General features: G+C 40.6%; 1 protein-coding gene across 1 annotated transcript; it reads left to right on the plus strand.

The window, feature by feature from the left end:
* Positions 1–8,701: 8,701 nt before the first annotated feature.
* Positions 8,702–18,030, plus strand: polr2j (RNA polymerase II subunit J). The gene is made up of 4 exons (XM_028807136.2): positions 8,702–8,894; positions 13,448–13,537; positions 15,931–16,105; positions 17,759–18,030. The coding sequence occupies exons 1-4, from the start codon at positions 8,842–8,844 to the stop codon at positions 17,792–17,794; spliced, it is 354 nt and encodes a 117-aa protein (XP_028662969.1). The 5' UTR covers positions 8,702–8,841; the 3' UTR covers positions 17,795–18,030.
* Positions 18,031–19,232: the final 1,202 nt, after the last annotated feature.

A 19,232-nucleotide genomic window follows, 5' to 3' on the forward strand; every position in this document is an offset into this window, starting at 1 on the left:
TTGGAAATGCTCAGACTGAGAAGTGCACTTCAAAATGACATTGATTAAGAAATCATAAGCAGTTTAAGACTGTTCGCGCAGAAGGTGCCCATGACGAAAACACATAGGCACGCAGAAATGCCTAATGTCTGAGAGTGGAAATTCCAGTTGAAATGCTTCCAGATGACCTTCTATGCAGATACAGCGCTCAGTTGATCTTAACACTACTGTGAACATCTCCACCAATGTGGGCATTTTGAAGAACATTTCCTGTCTTTTGTCAATTTGCATTAAAATAAAACAGAGGGGGTGGCGCAGTGGTAGCACTGCTGCCTCGCAGTTAGGAGACCCGGGTTCGCTTCCCAGGTCCTCCCTGTGTGGAGTTTGCATGTTTTCCCCATGTTTCCTCCCACAGTCCAAAGACATGCAGGTTAGGTGGATTGGCGATTCTAAATTGTCCTTGGTGTGTGTGCCCTGTGGTGGGCTGGCGCCCTGCCCGAGGTTTGTTTCCTGCCATGCGCCCTGTGTTGGCTGGGATTGGCTCCAGCAGACCCCTGTGACCCTGTAGTTAGGTTGTAATGGATGGATGGATAACACAGAGAGGGAGATTCGCATTCTATGAGCCTCCAGAACATTTAAGACGAAAGGCAGAGACTTTCAGAGAGAGAATAAACAGACCTGTGAAGGAGTTTTGAGTTGTTCTTGCTGAACTGGAAAGAAAGAAAGAAAGAAAGAGGAGTACGAAGGGGCCATCAGATACTCCATTAAGTAGGGGGATGGCACAAAACTAGCAGTGGGTCTTCCTTTACCAGGCCTTTCCCTAGAGGATTGTAATGATGAGAATGTGTAACTTGGTCATTTGGCTTTTGGCATTTTTCAAGTTGAACATATTTCTTCATAAACTTGGTATATATGCACTTGCCATGCCAAATTGTGTTTAAAGTCAAGCATTTTCTATAAATGAGAAAAAAAATATTTTTTCCCATACTGGCACTTTACAATGAAAGCTATGCAGCCCGGAGGAAAAGCTTAAAATATGTCTATTTTTCAATCTGCTGTTGAGCTGCGAAGTATTGATCCACACCTTAAGATTACGCACACATTGTAAAATAGTTTATACATGTCATTTTCAAACAAAAAAAATACCAATATTATGAGATTCTGCCATTTTAAAAGAAGACCACCCATGTTCAATAGCTCAGCACTGAGTCTTAATGCACAACACACTTTCAATTTCCTCTTGAAAGACCAAATCACAATAAACTTTTCGTGCAACTTCCATATTTATGTAACTCTCACAAAAGTGAAAAGAAAGCATAAAAACAGTACCAGGAATATATGATGATTATTTCCAGATTCCTTTTATTGTCACAAACACATGTCAGAAACACGGAAGGTAGGTTTTCTTATATCAAAACGTTTGCTGCTAAGTTTTTACGCTATAACTTTCCAGTGTTGCCCCATGCCCCAGGTAAGAATCCTTGCTAGGGTCATCCACAATAGGATCTGTGATCACTTGGTCACCTACCAGTGACTGGAGCAGTCTGGTTTTATGCCTAAAAGTCTACCACCGACCACATCCTTGCACTGAGGGTTCTCATCGAGCGCAAACACAAATACGCAGAGTTTCTTTGCATCCTTCGTCAATTTTCATAAAGAGTTCAACTCAGTTGATCGAGCTGCCCTGTGGGATATCCTGTGACTTCTTAGGATCCCCCCAAAGTTGCTGGATATCATGACCGGCCTGTATACTAGAACTGTATGTGCTGTGCAGAGTGGAGGCAGAACCTCTGTGTTTATCACAGTTGATTCTAGGGTTCGTCAGGGGTGTTCTTGCTCCTACTCTGTTCAATGCTTGCATGGACTGGGTGTTGGTCAGGGTTGTGGAGTCCAGTGGCTGTGGGGCATCTGTTGGTGAAAAAAGATTCACTGATCTTGACTTTGCTGACGATGCTGTGATGTTCGCTGAGTCAATGGAGGCTTTGATTGGGGCTCTCGAGGGGCTGAGCGAGGAGTCTGAGTGTCTGGGCTTGCGAGTGTCCTGGATAAAAACCAAGATCCAGGCCTTTAATGACCTCTTGGGCACAGCAATCAGCAGTGTCTGTCTGCGAAGGCAGTGTCAACCTCATCAAGAGGCTTACATACCTCAGAAGTGACATTCATGTCTCTGGAATTCATGAGGTTGCTGGAAAGGGATGTGGGGGACTCTGTGGTATAGCAGGTCCACAGCTCTCAGCAAAGACCATTTTTAAGTAAATAATCACCGTGCTCGCAGCTTAGCGAGGAGGCGTGGTGGTTGTGGCTGCAGCAGTTCTCAGGGCGATCTGTGGTGTGGGCGTTTCTCACCTAAGTGCACAGGTGAGAGACTGCCCGCATCCATGATTGTTCCTGGGCCTGCTAATTTGCCGCAGCTGCTATGCTCTCTCGATATATAGAAGCGCAAGTCAGCTAGAAGGGAAGAAATGAACAGAAAGAGAAAGAGATGGAGGTTACTGGAAGGAAGTGAGGAGAAAGCCGGTGTGAGAGAGAGAGAGAGCGAAGGAGATTGAGCAAGAGCAGGCTCGAGTGCAGCTGGACTATGGGCCCTAGCGAGGTGTTTATCAAACACCTAGGGCAGTTGATTGTAGTCACTCCCGCTGAGCATTTTGAGAGGAGCGGGAGTGACTAGCGAGGGGGGTGACTTGCCGTGGAAGACAGCGGGAGTCGGGAGACTTGGGCAGATAATTTCCAGCATGGGAGTCTTGACCGTTGGAGAGAAGCTAAGTCCCGGTCTGTGATGAGTGCGTGACCGAAGCTAAGATCAGGAGGCCTCCAGACCTGTTTTGAAGTGTAAAGAAGGTCAGCTGCAGGTAGAGTGGCTCCCCCTGCTGCAAAGCCTGAATAGGGAGAAGCAGGGAATTCACTAGTTAGACGAACACACCGGGAGTTGTGTTGTAAAGAGATTGCTTCCAGCAGTGTTTTAACCTTGGCTTTTAAAGGATTATTATTTTTGTTCTATTTATTGATTTTTAAACCTCCACGTTTGTTTTATGGATTATTTATTTAATGACTCTTTTTGGGAAGCACTGCACTTATTTATTTGTGGACACTTTGTTTTTGTTTTGTTGGATTTTAAATAAAAGCACTTTTGTACCATTCCCTTGCTATGTTGTTGCCTCACTGTCTAGCTCGTCGGTAACATTACCGACGGTGTAGGGTTCAAGGGCTCCCGAACAGCAGATGGGAGCATGGAGCTGAACCCGCATTGTCACAGGCTCCCAATATTTCTGCAAAGGATAAAGGTCCAAGTCTTTAGAGTCCTGGTATAGAAGAAATAATATCGACTTGAAAAATAGCAAAACTTAACCTTTAATGTACAGTTTATTATTGCTGGATAAATGCACCCATTGCTTGGTACTGTTCTGACATGTTAAATTATTACCATATATTTCATCGGCAAGTCTATTGCAACTTTTGGTGCCTTGACTTTTTTTGCCAGTTTGAATGTGATAAAAGTAGCACTAAAAGTGTTCAAGGTTGCCAAGTACTTCAGTCAAAATCCCCACATCAGCAAGCCAGTTTTCCCCCATTTTGAGAATTTTACTCCCATTCTAAAAAACTAAAGCTCTTACGTATTGTGAGATTTTTGAGACCCTGACAACCCCCCCAACTGCGCTGTGCACCAAAACTCTGTTTTTGCAGGCAGGGATTGCGTGTCCGCCACCAGTACAACTGCAAGTTCACAGGCTCACCATGTAATGTGTTTGTCGCCTTATGGTTGATGTGGGGAACGGTTTAAAACCGGCTGCTGACTTGGCTGTGTCCTCACTATCTGTCTTCCCACTTGTGCTGGATGTCTGTCTATTCTTTTAATCTGAGAAGGGAGTAAATACAGGATGACATCAGCGTCATTGCATGCAGACTGGGTTTTGTATGTGTGGAACGATAAAGCTGATTTTTTTTTCTTCCAGAAACCTGGACTCTCCTCCTTTACTCTTGTACAAGTCTGTGACCCACACATCACAATATTGTTTAGTATTTTACACATCTAATGCAGCGCTTTCAAAAAACTGACCAATGATATATTGTAAGGAATTGTCCAGTCACTTCTACAGGAAAATTATATTAACTATGTAGCTCAGGCAACTGTTGTACTAAAACATTGTAATGGTGCTGACAAGTTGCATCAACCATGGATAATTTGTCCCCACTATGAGCTGGCATTACATCATGTAGATGACCAGCTTCACAGCCAGCTGCCAGGTGCCCAAAAAAAAATGGCAAGCCTGCAATGTCACAAACAGAACTCCATCTAGTGCAGCAATGGCAAGCAGTCCTTCAAAGGGTGGCAACCTCCTGTGAGAACCATGTAGAGAGCAAAGGAAACCATTGTGGCACTCAGCCCTGGCATTACGTTTATGTTAGAAGTGAGACAAAAAGAAGACCAACCATCTGATTTTAGTGCTGAGTGCTGTGGAGACCACAATGGACCTGCCTGGCTCTTCTAAAGAATTTTTGGAGAGTCTCAAGGCTGAGATCCTGGATCTGGACTGCCATTTGCAGCATCGTTACGAGGGAAATGTTGGGACTGCTACATCCGCAGCTCCACCAATGCTTCTGCATTTGTCCTGGGTGTGTGGATGCCAACAGAGCAACTTGTGGCTCATGGAACTGAAAAAAGTACATCAGAGTGAGATGTCACTGACCTCAGGTGAGCCACGTGAAGGAGAGCATGTAGTAAAACTGCACAGGTAAAGGACAACGCAGATTACTGAGACGTTACAGAGCTGCAATGGAGGGAAATTCTCAAAGCTGAGATGCTAATTTGGGGGCTAAATGTATGTGTAAAAAGAGGCTTGAAATATGTGTATACAGCTTACAATGCAAATGGCAGGATTTATAAATGAAAACCTGACAGGAGAACATGCATATATGTACAAGAACTCTGACCCATATGTACACAATATTTCAGAGAAACTATGAAATGACAACACCCTCGATCAAGCAGCCAGACCAGTTAAATGACAACTAACAAACACATTACACCTCAAAAATGATGAATTTGATGTACAGACTGTATTTTAGTTCCCTTTTAAGAGAGACAATGGTGTGTATTTGAATTGAAGGACTTTTTTTTGTTATTTTTCAGTTTATATTGGCTGCTTGTTGTCACTTCTCCGGGAACTGGATGACAGGTCAGGAATATCTCTTCCAGGCTTCATTCCAATATGCTGACAGTGATGGAAATCATTAACTGACCAGCAAGGTGCTGCATCCAGTTTTCATATGGTGTAGATGTACATACATTAAACATAACATGTTTTTGCAAACATAAAAAGGCAATTTGCAGCAGTGTCTGGTTCTCCTAATGTAATCAGAGCAATTGACTGTTTCATATTTCAGTAAGGGCATCTAGCGAGAATAAAGCTGCTTTGGTTAACTGTGAACAGCGACATTTCATTAATTCACAAGTCACCTGTGATGCCAAGATGAGACTGACAAATGTCATGGCTTGGTGGCCTAGGCCAACCCGTGATTCATTTATCTTGAGGTAACATAGTATTGGCAGGTGACTTGCTGAAGGTGCTGTACATGATGGCTGGCTTGTTGGTAAAGGCTGAACTCTCTGTGTTTCATATGACCTGTACTGTTCATCATAACAGCAATCATGTCATTACCTGTGCCAGGTAATAGCGACTACTAGCTCAGACTCTGGTTCCTTATGCCTTTGCCTGACCCCCAGAACTCTTGAATGCAGGTGGTAGGGTTTTGACGTGTCATGAGGGATAAGCTGCTCTACCAGCCAATGAAATTCTGCAGCATCATCAATGCATATATATGAGGTTGATTAGCATAGTCTATGCATGCTTGTTTCTCAGTGGCAAAGCTTGTTCATGTACACACATTTACAAGATGATTTTGACTTATAAATGATAAATTCGATAGACCTATGCCAGGTTTTATGAGGCAGTTTTTATTTTTGGCTTATGCATTTTGTAATTTTTGGCATTTGCATGTTTTCACACTCAAATCCACTCAAGGTTTTATAAATGAGACCATTGGAATGGTGTTTGTGGTGTCATTTCAGTAAAGAAAAACAGCCAAGCGATTGGAACATCTGCAGCTTCTCACAAGGGGGATCACTGGCACACTTGTAATTGACAGATCACCACACAGAAGTGCCATGTTTACCACAGTGCAGCACTCAACATCCCTGCTTCTCCACCTAACAATGAAGCACTCAAACCCCCTCCTGATGTGTCACTGGCTGCACTACTGCAATGAAAACAAAGAACATCCTGCTGGGGGATATTTTTCGTACGTCGCTTAAACCATCCTAGATCAGGTGCCTCATCTTGGATGAGATAATGCCAGTGAAACTCATCCAGATAAGTCTGTTTTTCAAACGCAGCTGTGTATTAGATTAGTTTAGCTGTATCTAATCATACGAGATGAATGCGCGCGCCCGCGCTGAGTGAAAAGCCCATATATATTGAGTCTAGAAAACATGATCAGCAAGTCTTTGATAGGCTGCAACAAAATGACGAAAGAACGAGCGCATTTTTTTTCACACACGCGGCGCAAGACCTTTTACTCGAAGGACACAAAGAATTTCAAGATTTAATATACATAAGGGGTAACACTGCAAAAGCAGCCCAGACCAGAAAAGACGGCTGGCAAAAAGTGGCCGAAAAAATTAAACGCTAAGTAGTGTACATTGTACTTACTGAATGCAGCGTTTCATTTCCTATGTGTCAGATTAATTATTATTTAATATGTCATAATTCCAGATCAAACGTGAGCACAAGGAGAACATGGGAACAGGTTAAAGTGAAGTACAAGAATATACTTCAAACTGGTAAATATTGGTATATAACTATTTAAAGTATTGTTGACATAAAGAATCATATATAATATAAAAACATTAATGTTAAAGCTAATAAGGAGGCAGACAAGCAAAAAACAGGTGGAGGTCCACGAGGTCCAGACCTAACCCCTGCAGAAGAGTTGGCTCTCCAGCAAAATGCCCATCGCCCTGTTTCTGAGGGCATTCCAGGGGGAAGCTCCTCCTCAGAACCAGTGGCAGGAAGCAGTGGTCACTTCATTTCAGGTAAAGGATGGTCATTGCATATTTGTCCTCCATGTGTGTTATAGGTATGTTCCATATAGCCCTCTTTTTTGTTGGGTCAGTTGCAGGGAATGTCATATCCCTTGAACCTGTGTCTGACCAACGAGATATTAACGAAGGTCAAATATTTGATGAAGACACTGTGTCTGATTATTCATCAGGAGGAGAGGTACATTTTCCAAATAATGTTTGATCAAACTCCACTCTGATCAGTTCCATGTGCCCCAATCACATTTGGAAAGCCTGGTAATGAGAATGTTAGGCTGTTTGCGGGATTCTTTATGGAACTGTGGGTGTTTTAGCCTGTGTATTACCTACCTGCAATGGCATGAAACGCCTCTTTTATTGTCTGCACATGCAGGTGTCCAGGAAACACAATGAAAACCTGAAGGAAATGTTTCAGAGCCAAACAGACTTTACGAATTGCCTGACAAACTGTACTTTTCGATAGATGTTCCGCATCGCCTACAGTATATAACAAAGTGCCGCTTGCAAGAAACCTCAAAGCAATGCCTACTGTCTGTGTGGTTGTGAGAGCCCGACTTCGAATATACGGAGCTAATAAATCTTTGAGGTACAATATTCCCCCTCGGCTAATGCGGTATCTTTCGTACAGAATTTCCTCCGGGGGCAATAAAGGATCTTGCCGATCGCGCAAAACCCTCTTTATATGAAATTCTCTTCGTATAATTTGCGCACCAATATCAATTGGTCGCTCATTTATGAACGGCGAAGCCCTGACTGGATGACTTCCACGCACCGTCACTGATCACGTGTGTAAACGAATCCTTGTTTGCGCAGAACAAACCTGCTCCGAGCAGGTTTGCGGATTTGGATGTGTTGCTATGACAACACTTCCAGCAAGAGTTTCAAAAAACCGACAGATCCAGGATCAGGCCAAATCGTCAACAATTACATCCGGCTAAGCGAGTAATCCACGTACGAAAAATACCCCCCTGTTGTGAGTGTTTTTGTTTACTTTTTAAAAAACTTTTGAAGTGATCGCTGGGGGCAGCAACTTTCAAGAGAGGGCTATGTAACGACACTGGTAAGTTGCATCAGCCAGGGTTGATTCACGCACAGTATGAGCTGAAATTCCATCACCAGCGGCAGGAGCACCTACAAAAATGGCAAGACCAACCGATAAGAAAAGGTTCAGCCCGTTCGTCTTGATTAATAAATGACTAAACCATCATTAAAAGAGACATTTTGAAACGAACATCGTTAGCATTTAAAAAGCCATTCAGAAATGTGCAGTTAAAAAGAATGACATTTTGAAATTAAACAAATGTAAGGTAACTACGATTTTGAGCCAAAATTAAATGACATTGTATTTCATAATGATTAGATGACATTTCAAAATAATTAGTTCGATTTAATTAATTATTTAATGACTCAATTATATAAAGTTTATCGTTGTACATTTTCATTATTACTCTTTTATTTATTTATTTCGGCACAAAGGATATTACATAAATAGCAGATAGCTCTGGGTCCAGATGTTCCTGTATATCACCGCGGGCGCACTGAGTAAGCCATCTACTGCCAATCAATAGATAACAAGGGAGATCAGATACTAAAGCGTGTTCTGTTGTTATGCTCACCAGCCTCAAACTGTCACTCAAGTGGCAAAAAGCGTTTGCGCAGGCGCTATCCGTTGAAGGGGCGTGGCCGGAAGGGGAAGTGCTGATATTGTTTCACGGCAGCGTGTGCTTTACGGATGCTGCACGTAGTTGATATTTGTTCCTGTAAAAATGAATGCGCCGCCAGCGTTTGAGTCGTTTCTACTTTTTGAAGGCGAAAAAAAGTAAGTTCCTCGTCTAAGTATCACACGGCGTATACGAATGTGCTGAATGAACTTTAACAACACACGAGGATCAGAGACAAGAATTTGCAGGTCTTGTTTTCTAGTACAGTAATAATGAAGAATTAGTGAAGGAGTCAGCTGAGCCATCGGTAGTATAGCCGGTCAGGTTATCGCATTTCTGATGACGATTAGGAATTTGCTCAATTTTATGTTGTTTTAACTTTATACTGGATATAGGGTTGCAGCTAACTGTTATGACACATTCATGTACACAACCCTGCTCACTTTCATGGGTCCAGTTTCGTGTTTGCGGATTTTATTTCATACTGCTAATATATTGTATTAAGATGGCATAGTACTACGAGGGTTAACATGTCATTTGATCAAAGTGAACATGTTTTACTGTGTTTGTGCTGGGATTGAAATCGGATGATGTGATTGTAGTGTATGCTGGGGGTTTGTAAGTTCTGCTCTATCCTTATGAATTTTCCTCCCACTTCCTGGAGATGTCCAAGTGAATTTAATCTGTGACTAAAGTGGCCCTTTATGGATGTGCACAAATGCACACTGCAATGGACTATCTGGTGTTGATTTCCCTACCTTCTGCTTGTTGACGTGAAACCCTAACGTGGATTGGGCATTTAAAAGTGTTATATCATTATTTTAATTCAAGCTTTTGCCATCATTGGCCTTTTTTATTCTTTGTCACCAAATTTTGTAAATTTAAAATTGTTACACTGCCTTGCTTGTCTAAGATGTGCTTTCTGCCCACTAACTTTACCACGATCAGCTGCAATGGTGGTTTGAAAATACTGTATTATGTAAGGCAATGTCAGTAGGAACAACCAATGCAGTTTTTTTAAAGGCACATTTTATTGGAGTTATAAGTTGTATCCAACAGGGAATGTTATGTCAGATCCAGTGCTGAAAGTTGTTCCACTTACAGTGCCTCCTTGAAACCACCACAACAACCACCACAAAAACCAATCCTGTTACAAGAAGTAATTTTATACTTGTATTAAAAATCATTCCAAGAGCAGTTTAGTGGCACTCCCTGTCAGAAAACCCCCATTCAGTTTCAGCAGGGTGAGTGTTGCTGTAGCGGTTAGGACTCTTTCTGTTAGCTTTGGTGCTACAGTTCTTATTTTGTCCAGATGCTGTCAAGAGTGTGAAGAGAAGTTTGAGGGTTTCAGAGGGCTGCAGTTCAAAAGTCCTAGGGTTTTAGCAGGTCAGCAGTTATGGTACTGCCGTGTGTTTGGGGTATGGTGGATGTGAGTTTATCCAGTGCCAAGTTATGATAAGTTTCTTTTAACTTTAAAGGCATTTTCACACCTAATTCATTTAGTGCATTTTTTATCCAAATTCTTTTGCAATGTCCCCTTGTATGTCCAGTTTGTTTGGGTAGATGTGATCACACCAATCACACTTGGGTGCAGACCAAACAACCTTTGAAAAGGGAGGTTTTTAGTGCAGTACCAAGCGAACCCTGGAGCATTTTGCATGAGGTATGAATGTGTGTCGACACTGGATCGATGTAACTATAGAAAATGCTGTGCATTATGGGGAAATTGTGCATACTGTGGTAGTCACACTCTAAGGGTCTGCTGTTGGTAATTAGGGAATTTCATTTCCTGTGAGATCGATGATCAAACCCTCTAATGTTGCACCACAAAAAAGAAGGCACACTAATTTTGACATATGTAGTAGATGTTATTCCAAAATTAATATTCTTAACAAATAGTTATTGGAGTTAAGACAGTAGACATGTGATTTGAGACAATGTTAAGTGAGGTTTCACTCATGTTGGCTGCTGGAGAGTAAATATGTAGCATACATAAATAAAACATCTCTCATAAGTCTGTCTACTGTTATTTAAATGACACACATCGGTGTTTGTTCTCAGCAGAACATGCCTTTTTTGTACACTCACCTATTTGTAAGGCAATCTTTTCATACCATAGTAGTGCATTCTTTTCAATTATTTTTCCAGTTATTTGGCGATAGGCATTTTGCTCATTGAACTGTGTTTGGTAAATAAACCAAATACAGGTGCTGGTCATAAAATTAGAATATCATGACAAAGTTGATTTATTTCAGTAATTCCATTCAAAAAGTGAAACTTGAATATTTGATTCATTCATTACACACAGACTGATGTATTTCAAATGTTTATTAAATGTTTATTTCTTTTAATGTTGATGATTATAACTGACAACTAATGAAAGTCCCAAATTCAGTATCTCGGAAAATTAGAATATCAGTTAAGACCAATGCAAAAAAAGGATTTTTAGAAATGTTGGCCAACTGAAAGGTATGAACATGTACATGTATATGCATGTACAGCACTCAATATTTAGTTGGGGCTCCTTTGGCCTGGATTACTGCAGCAATGCGGCATGGCATGGAGTCGATCAGTCTGTGGCACTGCTCAGGTGTTATGAGAGCCCATTTTCTCTGATAGTGGATTTCAGCTCTTCTGAATTGTTGGGTCTGGCGTATTGCATCTTCCTCTTCACAATACCCCATAGATCTTCTATGGGGTTAAGGTCAGGCAAGTTTGCTGGCCAATCAAGAACAGGGATACCATGGTCCTTAAACCAGGTACTGGTAGCTTTGGCACTGTGTGCAGGTGCCAGGTCCTGTTGGAAAATGAAATCTGCATCTCCATTAAGTTCGTCAGCAGCAGGAAGCATGAAGTGCTCTAAAACTTCCTGGTAGACGGCTGCGTTGACCTTGAACCTCAGAAAACACAATGGACCAACACCAGCAGATGACCTGGCACCCCAAACCATCACTGACTGTGGAAACTGTACACTTGATCTCACGCAACGTGGATTCTGTGTCTCTCCTCTCTTCCTCCAGACCCTGGGACCTTGATTTCCAAAGGAAATGCAAAAGTTACTTTCATCAGAGAACATAACTTTGGACCACTCAGCAGCAGTCCAGTCCTTTTTGTCTTTAGCCCAGGCGAGACGCTTCTGACGCTGTCTCTTGTTCAAGAGTGGCTTGACACAAGGAATGCGACAGCTGAAACCCATGTCTTGCATACATCTGTGCGTGGTGGTTCTTGAAGCACTGACTCCAGCTGCAGTCCACTCTTTGTGAATCTCCCCCACATTTTTGAATGGGTTTTGTTTCACAATCCTCTCCAGGGTGCGGTTATCCCTATTGCTTGTACACTTTTTTCTATCACATCTTGTCTTTCCCTTCGCCTCTCTATTAATGTGCTTGGACACAGAGCTCTGTGAACAGCCAGCCTCTTTAGCAATGACCTTTTGTGTCTTGCCCTCCTTGTGCAAGGTGTCAATGGTCATCTTTTGGACAACTGTCAAGTCAGCAGTCTTCCCCATGATTGTGTAGCCTACAGAACTAGACTGAGAGACCATTTAAAGGCTTTTGCAGGTGTTTTGAGTTAATTAGCTGATTAGAGTGTGGCACCAGGTGTCTTCAATATTGAACCTTTTCACAATATTCTAATTTTCCGAGATACTGAATTTGGGACTTTCATTAGTTGTCAGTTATAATCATCAACATTAAAAGAAATAAACATATGAAATGCATCAGTCTGTGTGTAATGAATGAATCTAATATACAAGTTTCACTTTTTGAATGGAATTACTGAAATAAATCAACTTTGTCATGATATTCTAATTTTATGACCAGCACCTGTAATAATGGAAAATGCCAAAATACACAAACACAATTATTCTCAATCCTCAATGATATTTTTTCCTTGGAAAACAAATCTTTCTGCCAAATGATTACATCTTGCCTGAAGAAGGGGCCTGAGTTGCCTCGAAAGCTTGCATATTGTAATCTTTTTAGTTAGCCAATAAAAGGTGTCATTTTGCTTGGCTTTTCTCTACATTCATAATGGCTAACATGGTACAACACCCTAGTACTGCCAAATGAAACAAGTCCACGACACAGCCATGGGATGTTTATTGATGTGTTTAGTTCACTTGAAAGTTTGCAGTGTGAAATGCAACCAAACTGGAAGTTGAAACAAAGTAATGAATCATTCCCAGATTCATAACAAAACAAATGGACTAAGAGTGTGAAAACGCCTCAAGATAATATTGTTTTGGTACAATAAACCAATCTCTTTCTATTAGCTTTGCCCCTTTTCTAGACATCTGTGGAAACAAAACTTTCTCAGTTTGTCTCCTGGCAAAGCCCACAAAATACCTTCTTGTAGCACGATAGTGAAAACAAAAAGCAATAATGCATAATAAAAATGAAAAGCAATAAATGTAATGTAAAAGTAATAATTAAAAGTTAAATTTTAAGTTTGTATTGCATATGAAATAGCAGTTCATAAGCAGGTTTTTCATGTAAATTCATATCGTATTAATTACAAAGACCACAATGATATACACATTGATTGAACAGAATGGACATTAATACAAACCACATAGGTCATATGTAAACTCTGTGTATAGATATCACAGTTAAAATGATTTGCCCAAAACTAAGAAGAGTACATGTATTTTCTTATAGCTCATTCTTGTCTTTTTTTTTTTTTTTTTTTTTTTTTTTTTTTCCTTTTTCAGAATTACAATAACTAAGGATACCAAGGTACCAAATGCTTGCTTATTCACACTTAACAAGGAGGATCACACACTGGGGAATATTATCAGATCGTGAGTTATGTTTTTCTTTTCAAAGATTGGTTGTGGTAGTGGGGTGCCATCTGTACAGAGTTTCCTGTTCTGTGCCATTTTCCTGTCATATTCCTTCATGGGGGTTACAGCTCCTATTTCAAACATCTATATATATATAATTCACTAAGCAGCCGACCATGGCACGCAAGGCAGAGACCATGGGATACGCACGACAGAGCCCCGCCCACCAACTCTAACACTCCTCCCGCGTCATGGGATACACACGACAGCATCCACCCTCGCAAACTGTTTTACATGCTGCATACAGTGATTCCCATCCGCGACAAACATGCTTCTTCTTAGATGGTCCTGCAGGAACAGGGAAAACCTTTGTCTACAAAAACCTGATTCATACCATACTAAGAGCATAGTGTTTTTGTTGGCTTGCCCACCTGGCTGCCTGACTGTTACCAGCATTCACGGCAATGTACTGGAGTGTAAAACTATCACAGCTGCTACCTCACAAACTGTCTTTATTCCCCGGATTTCCCTGATCCCATCAGATTCAAATTTGCCTTTTACTTTTACATGCAGACAATTTCCTGTTAGATTAGCCTTTGCAATGACAATTAATAAGGCACAGGGCCAAACTTTCAAAAAGACATGCCTCTATCTGCCAACTCTAAGACCATGGGATACGCACGACAGAGTCCCGCCCGCCAACTCTAACCCTCCTCCCACATCATGGGATATGCACGACAGAGCCCCGCCTGCCAACTCTAACCCTCCTCCAGCATCCACCCTCGCTCTTTAGACATGCACACTGCCTGCTAATGTGCCCGCACGCAGCACCTCATCAAACACCGCCTCAGTCGATTTCGTCTCTGCTACAGTCCACATGCACCTCTGAGCCACGTTGACTATTCATTGTTCTTTTCGGTTCCGGCTGCTTTTCTATATATAATCCACCAAGTCGCCCGACCATGGGATACGAACGACAGAGCCCCGCCCGCCAACTCTAACCCTCCTCCCATGTCCACCCTCGCTCTCGAGGCACTGCTTGCTCATGTGCCCGCCCCCAACACCTCACCAAACACATCCTTACTCGCGTTGGTCTGTGCTACAGTCCACATGCAGCTGTGAGCCACTTTGACTGTTCATTTGCCTACCATGGCCACCACTTCACATGTATTTCATGGAAACAACACTTCTTTCAATGTTATACAAATTCCTGCATCAGGTAACTGTTTGTTTCTATCAGTCGTTTTTTTTCTGGAAAAGTGTCATTGATGAAACTGTTGCTCTCGAACTTCGCAACATGGCTGTAACCTTTGTTTGCCAACATTGGGATAACTTTGGCGACGTGCTGTCTGTTGTTCTTAGTCACGGAAGCATAGTCCTACAGTCTGCTCAACAATACGCTGACTACATGAATACTTCCGGAGTTTATGGTGGCGAGGCAGAAATTGTGGCAATGTGCCCAATGCTTCCAGCTACTATCACCATTCACTTCCAAGATATCCCTGACCCCATCAGATTCAAATTTGCCTTTTACTTTTACATGCAGACAATTTCCTGTTAGATTGGCCTTTGCAATGACAATTAGTAAAGCACAGGGCCAAACTTTCAAAGATATGCCTGTATCTGCCAAAACCAGTTCTCAGTCACGGACAATTGTATGTTGCTCTCTCCAGAGTTCCATCTTTTCATTCACTCGCAGTCGTATCCTCAAACCCACCCTATTTGGACAACTGTGTCTTTCAGGAAGTGTTCACCCATCAATAAATAATTATGCAGCGTATGCTACACCGCGGGTTGGCTAATATCCTGTAACATTGACTGGGCATTCCTGGTACAAGTATGTGGATGCTTCAGTTTGTCTTCTATCTCTTAATTACTTGGAGATACATATGGAACTCTCTTCACATGGGCAACTGGACTAGGAAGTATGCTCCGGTCCTCACTCATGTGTCATTTGTATGTTCTCATATGTCTTGTGTGAGTTTTTGCCCACTCCCCCAAAGACATACATGTTAATTTGGTGTTTCATAGTGACCTGCTGTGAATGTAGGTGTGTGTGCATGTGTAAACCCTGCAATGGGGCTGTTTCCTGCTTTGCACCCAGTGCTGCTTCACAACCCTTAGGTTTGGTGTTTTGGTTTACAGCCACTGTATATTCTTAAAAAAAAAAAAAAAAAAAGATTAACGTAATAACATTCAGTCCTTTTACCATAATACTCTCTAGCACCTAATTTTGTATTTTGAAGTGTACAGTGACTCATGTTTTCTGGTTAATTTTAGGTATATTAAATGATAGTTGAAATTTATTTGTAGTTTTGTGAGGGTACTTTGAGTATGCTTTAAAGAAGCTTCATTCCACACACCCAAAAACTAAATAAGTTTAAAATAATTTTTTTATCTTCTACTTCCAGCCAGCTGCTAAAGGATCCCCAAGTTCTGTTTGCAGGATATAAAGTTCCCCATCCACTGGAACACAAAGTAGTTATCCGAGTTCAAACAACTCCTGACTACAGCCCCCAGGAAGCTTTTACAAATGCAATTACAGATCTCATCAGTGAACTGTCCCTGTTGGAAGAACGATTTAGGGTAATAATGGTGTCATTGCTGTATTCATGAATGTTTTTAATAATTGTCAATATGATCAACCTCTTGGCAAGTCACATGCTGAAATGAGATAATGGAAAAAGAAATTCAATAAAATGTACTTGTCTGTTCTACACATGGCACACTGCTGCAGTGGTTAGCTGGCATCTGTAAACTGGTCTGTGTGTAAAGTAGTGAGTCTTGCAGTGAATGTCCCGTTTAGCACTCAGTGTTGCCGGAATAGGGCCTGGCCCCCAATAACTCTTAACTAACCAGGTCATACAATTGGTGGATGGATGGATTGACAAACAGCATAAACACTTCTTCCTCTACAAAACCAAGAGCCAAATATTTAAATTACTGCTGTTAGTTCTCCCCTGCCTTTCTGCTCACCTTATTAGGTTATTATTTACTTTGCAATGACTTTGACCCCCTCCCAAACTCTCTAACTTTTGCAGATGTACCTGGTTTATTCGAAGTACATACTATTACTAAATTATCAAATTTTCCTTTTATGATCTTTTCAAACAGCTTTCCAACATTTTTGATTTTGTTTTGCAATTTGGTTGACCAGGGGCTTTTGTAATTTGCAATAATATGGTGGGATAATATTGTAGTAAATGAGCACAAATCTGGGTCAAACAACTAGAGCCAGCAGGAACGGCAGGACATGGGATTAGAGACCTATATTTCTATGGGACGCAACTTAATTATGTGTAGAGTGGGACTTAAATATTAGTTCTGTAAACAGTCAAAGCATAAGATGTGTGACTAAAAATAACTTGAGTAATTAAAAACTTTCCCTTCAGTTGTTGCATTTAAAGTAATATAATAGAGGTAAACTAATCATTGTTGCTAAGTAGTGGATTTCTGTTTTAGACAGTGTGTGCCAACACAGAAGCTAATTCAGCTACTACTGAAACCATATCAGTGCCACAAAATGATAAACCAACCTCATTTAAGTCCTGAGTTGAAAGAGACTACTTTTTTCTCGCACTTTTCAGGCTGCCATATTACTTTTTGCTCAGATAATAAACTAGTTTCTTTATACTAAAATAGGTATTTCCATTTACCTCCTTTCCCTTCGTTGTATTTAATGTCTAGTTTGAAAGTCACACTTTTTTAGATGTCAATGATGAGTTGAAGGTAATCCCTTTTGCTTTCTGTTTGACTATGTTTCTGATTAAAACATCTGTAGAATGATAAAGTACATCTCAAAATATACAGCAACATTCTTTTTAACATAGTATTATAATCTAAGGAAGTACTAACATATACTAAACAAACTGTACAACTTCCCATACAAAACTTAAAAATAGATGTTTGATGGTGCATGTTGATAAGCATATTGAATTAAGACTTTCACTGTACTCCGTGTGCTTGGCGACGATCACCCTATATATAATAATCATTTATTTGTGCATTTTGATATATTTATTTTCTTAGAATTAATGCTAGTTGTATCTGTTGTGTGATAACTGGGTCAGTTAAACAGATTAGGAGCATGAACTGATTAATGCTTAAAGATCTGGGCTTGTTAATACCAACAGCAGGCTATAAACTAAAATTAAAGCTTTTTGTAAAAAAATCATTTGGCTTGATGCACTCTGTCTGATGTTTTACTAATTTGTAATATGTCATCTCTGTTTTGTGCAGGTTGCCATCAAAGAAAAGCAAGAAGGAATTGAATAAAAGCATTGTTTTGTATAAAACATAAATGTGTGTACCTGTAGAAAGACCTCATTTTGTGTTGTGAGCATTTTACTAAAGATGTTATATTTTTATGTTTAATTTTTAGATTTTGTTCCCCTACCTAATAAGGAGAAAATTATCAAGTTATAGCTTGGCCTTATTCAAAAATTGACTAAAACCTAAATACTAAATTGTCCTCATTTTGCTTATATAAATAAAAGTTTGACACTTCTGTAGCCGCCTGTCTTTGAAATATCTGACATATCTGTTGCTAAATAATAAAATGAAAGAATGCTAGGAATACTGCTGCAACAATCCGTAAGTACAGGGAAGAATGGGAGATACTGTGACTTCATGTTCTGATTAATGAAAGTAACCTGTTTTGTAGAATGTTTTGTATCATTGGTGTGAGAAAAAGACTCCTTTTTAAAGAGAACCTGAATTTAACTTTTCAGCTAGTTTAAATGAAGAAACTTTTTTTTGTTACATGTATTTTGAGGTATGTCTTTCATTTATAGAGAATTTAGTAAAGGGTTGCCTGGTCGTCCAGAACTTTTCCAGGGCCCAGCTTATGCACAGAGTGGGCAGCATGCCAATAGTGTCCGTACTTTAAATGTGGTGCCTTCACAAGTGACTGAAGAACCCTTCCAAGTGCCTCTGTGGGAAGATGGAGACAGGCAGGGCATGGTTAGCTTTGTTTGTCTAAATCAGAGGTCTCCAACTCTGGTCCTGGAGCACTACTGTGGCTGCAAGTTTTCATTCTAACCCCTTTCTTAATTAGTGACCAGTTTTTGCTGATTATTAACTTTTTTTCCCTTCATTTTAATTGACTTGTTTTTTTTAAGATTCAGTCTTCTGAATTGCTTCATTTTTTTACCGAAATGGCACTGAAACAGAAATCAGATGTGAAATGAGCCAATAGATGACCAGGTCAGTCAAGGCCTCGAACTCAAACCAATTTCACTCCAACCAGTTTCTTAATTAGAAGCCAATTAATGTTGTTAGTTAAACTTGTCATTTAATTCAGTGGCTTGTCGCTGCTCTCATTCTGACACAGCAGACAATTCTAAAACCGTTGATCATCTTTTTTTAAATACCCGCACCAAAATGTTTTGTGGACCTGAGTAGTTCAGCATACTGAGACTTTCACCTTTCTTTGTTTCCAGATATTGTATGATGGACACTGGTTAGTTGGTCATGCATTGGCTCATTTTGTACCTCATTTATTGTTTGGCTGCCAGTTAAGGGAAAAAGAAAAATATAAGGGATCTGAGTCTTGCATCATAAGTGGAAAAAAAATTAAGGCAAAAGAGCTAATTTAGCAGCAAAAGCTAGTCACTAATTAATAAAAGGATTAGAATGAAAACATGGAACCACAGTAGTGCTCCAGATTTGGAGTTGGAGACCAATATAATCTAGAGGCCAGCAAGTGGGTGAC

This window comes from Erpetoichthys calabaricus, chromosome 8 (assembly GCF_900747795.2).
Source record: "Erpetoichthys calabaricus chromosome 8, fErpCal1.3, whole genome shotgun sequence".
Taxonomy (NCBI): Eukaryota; Metazoa; Chordata; class Cladistia; order Polypteriformes; family Polypteridae; genus Erpetoichthys; species Erpetoichthys calabaricus.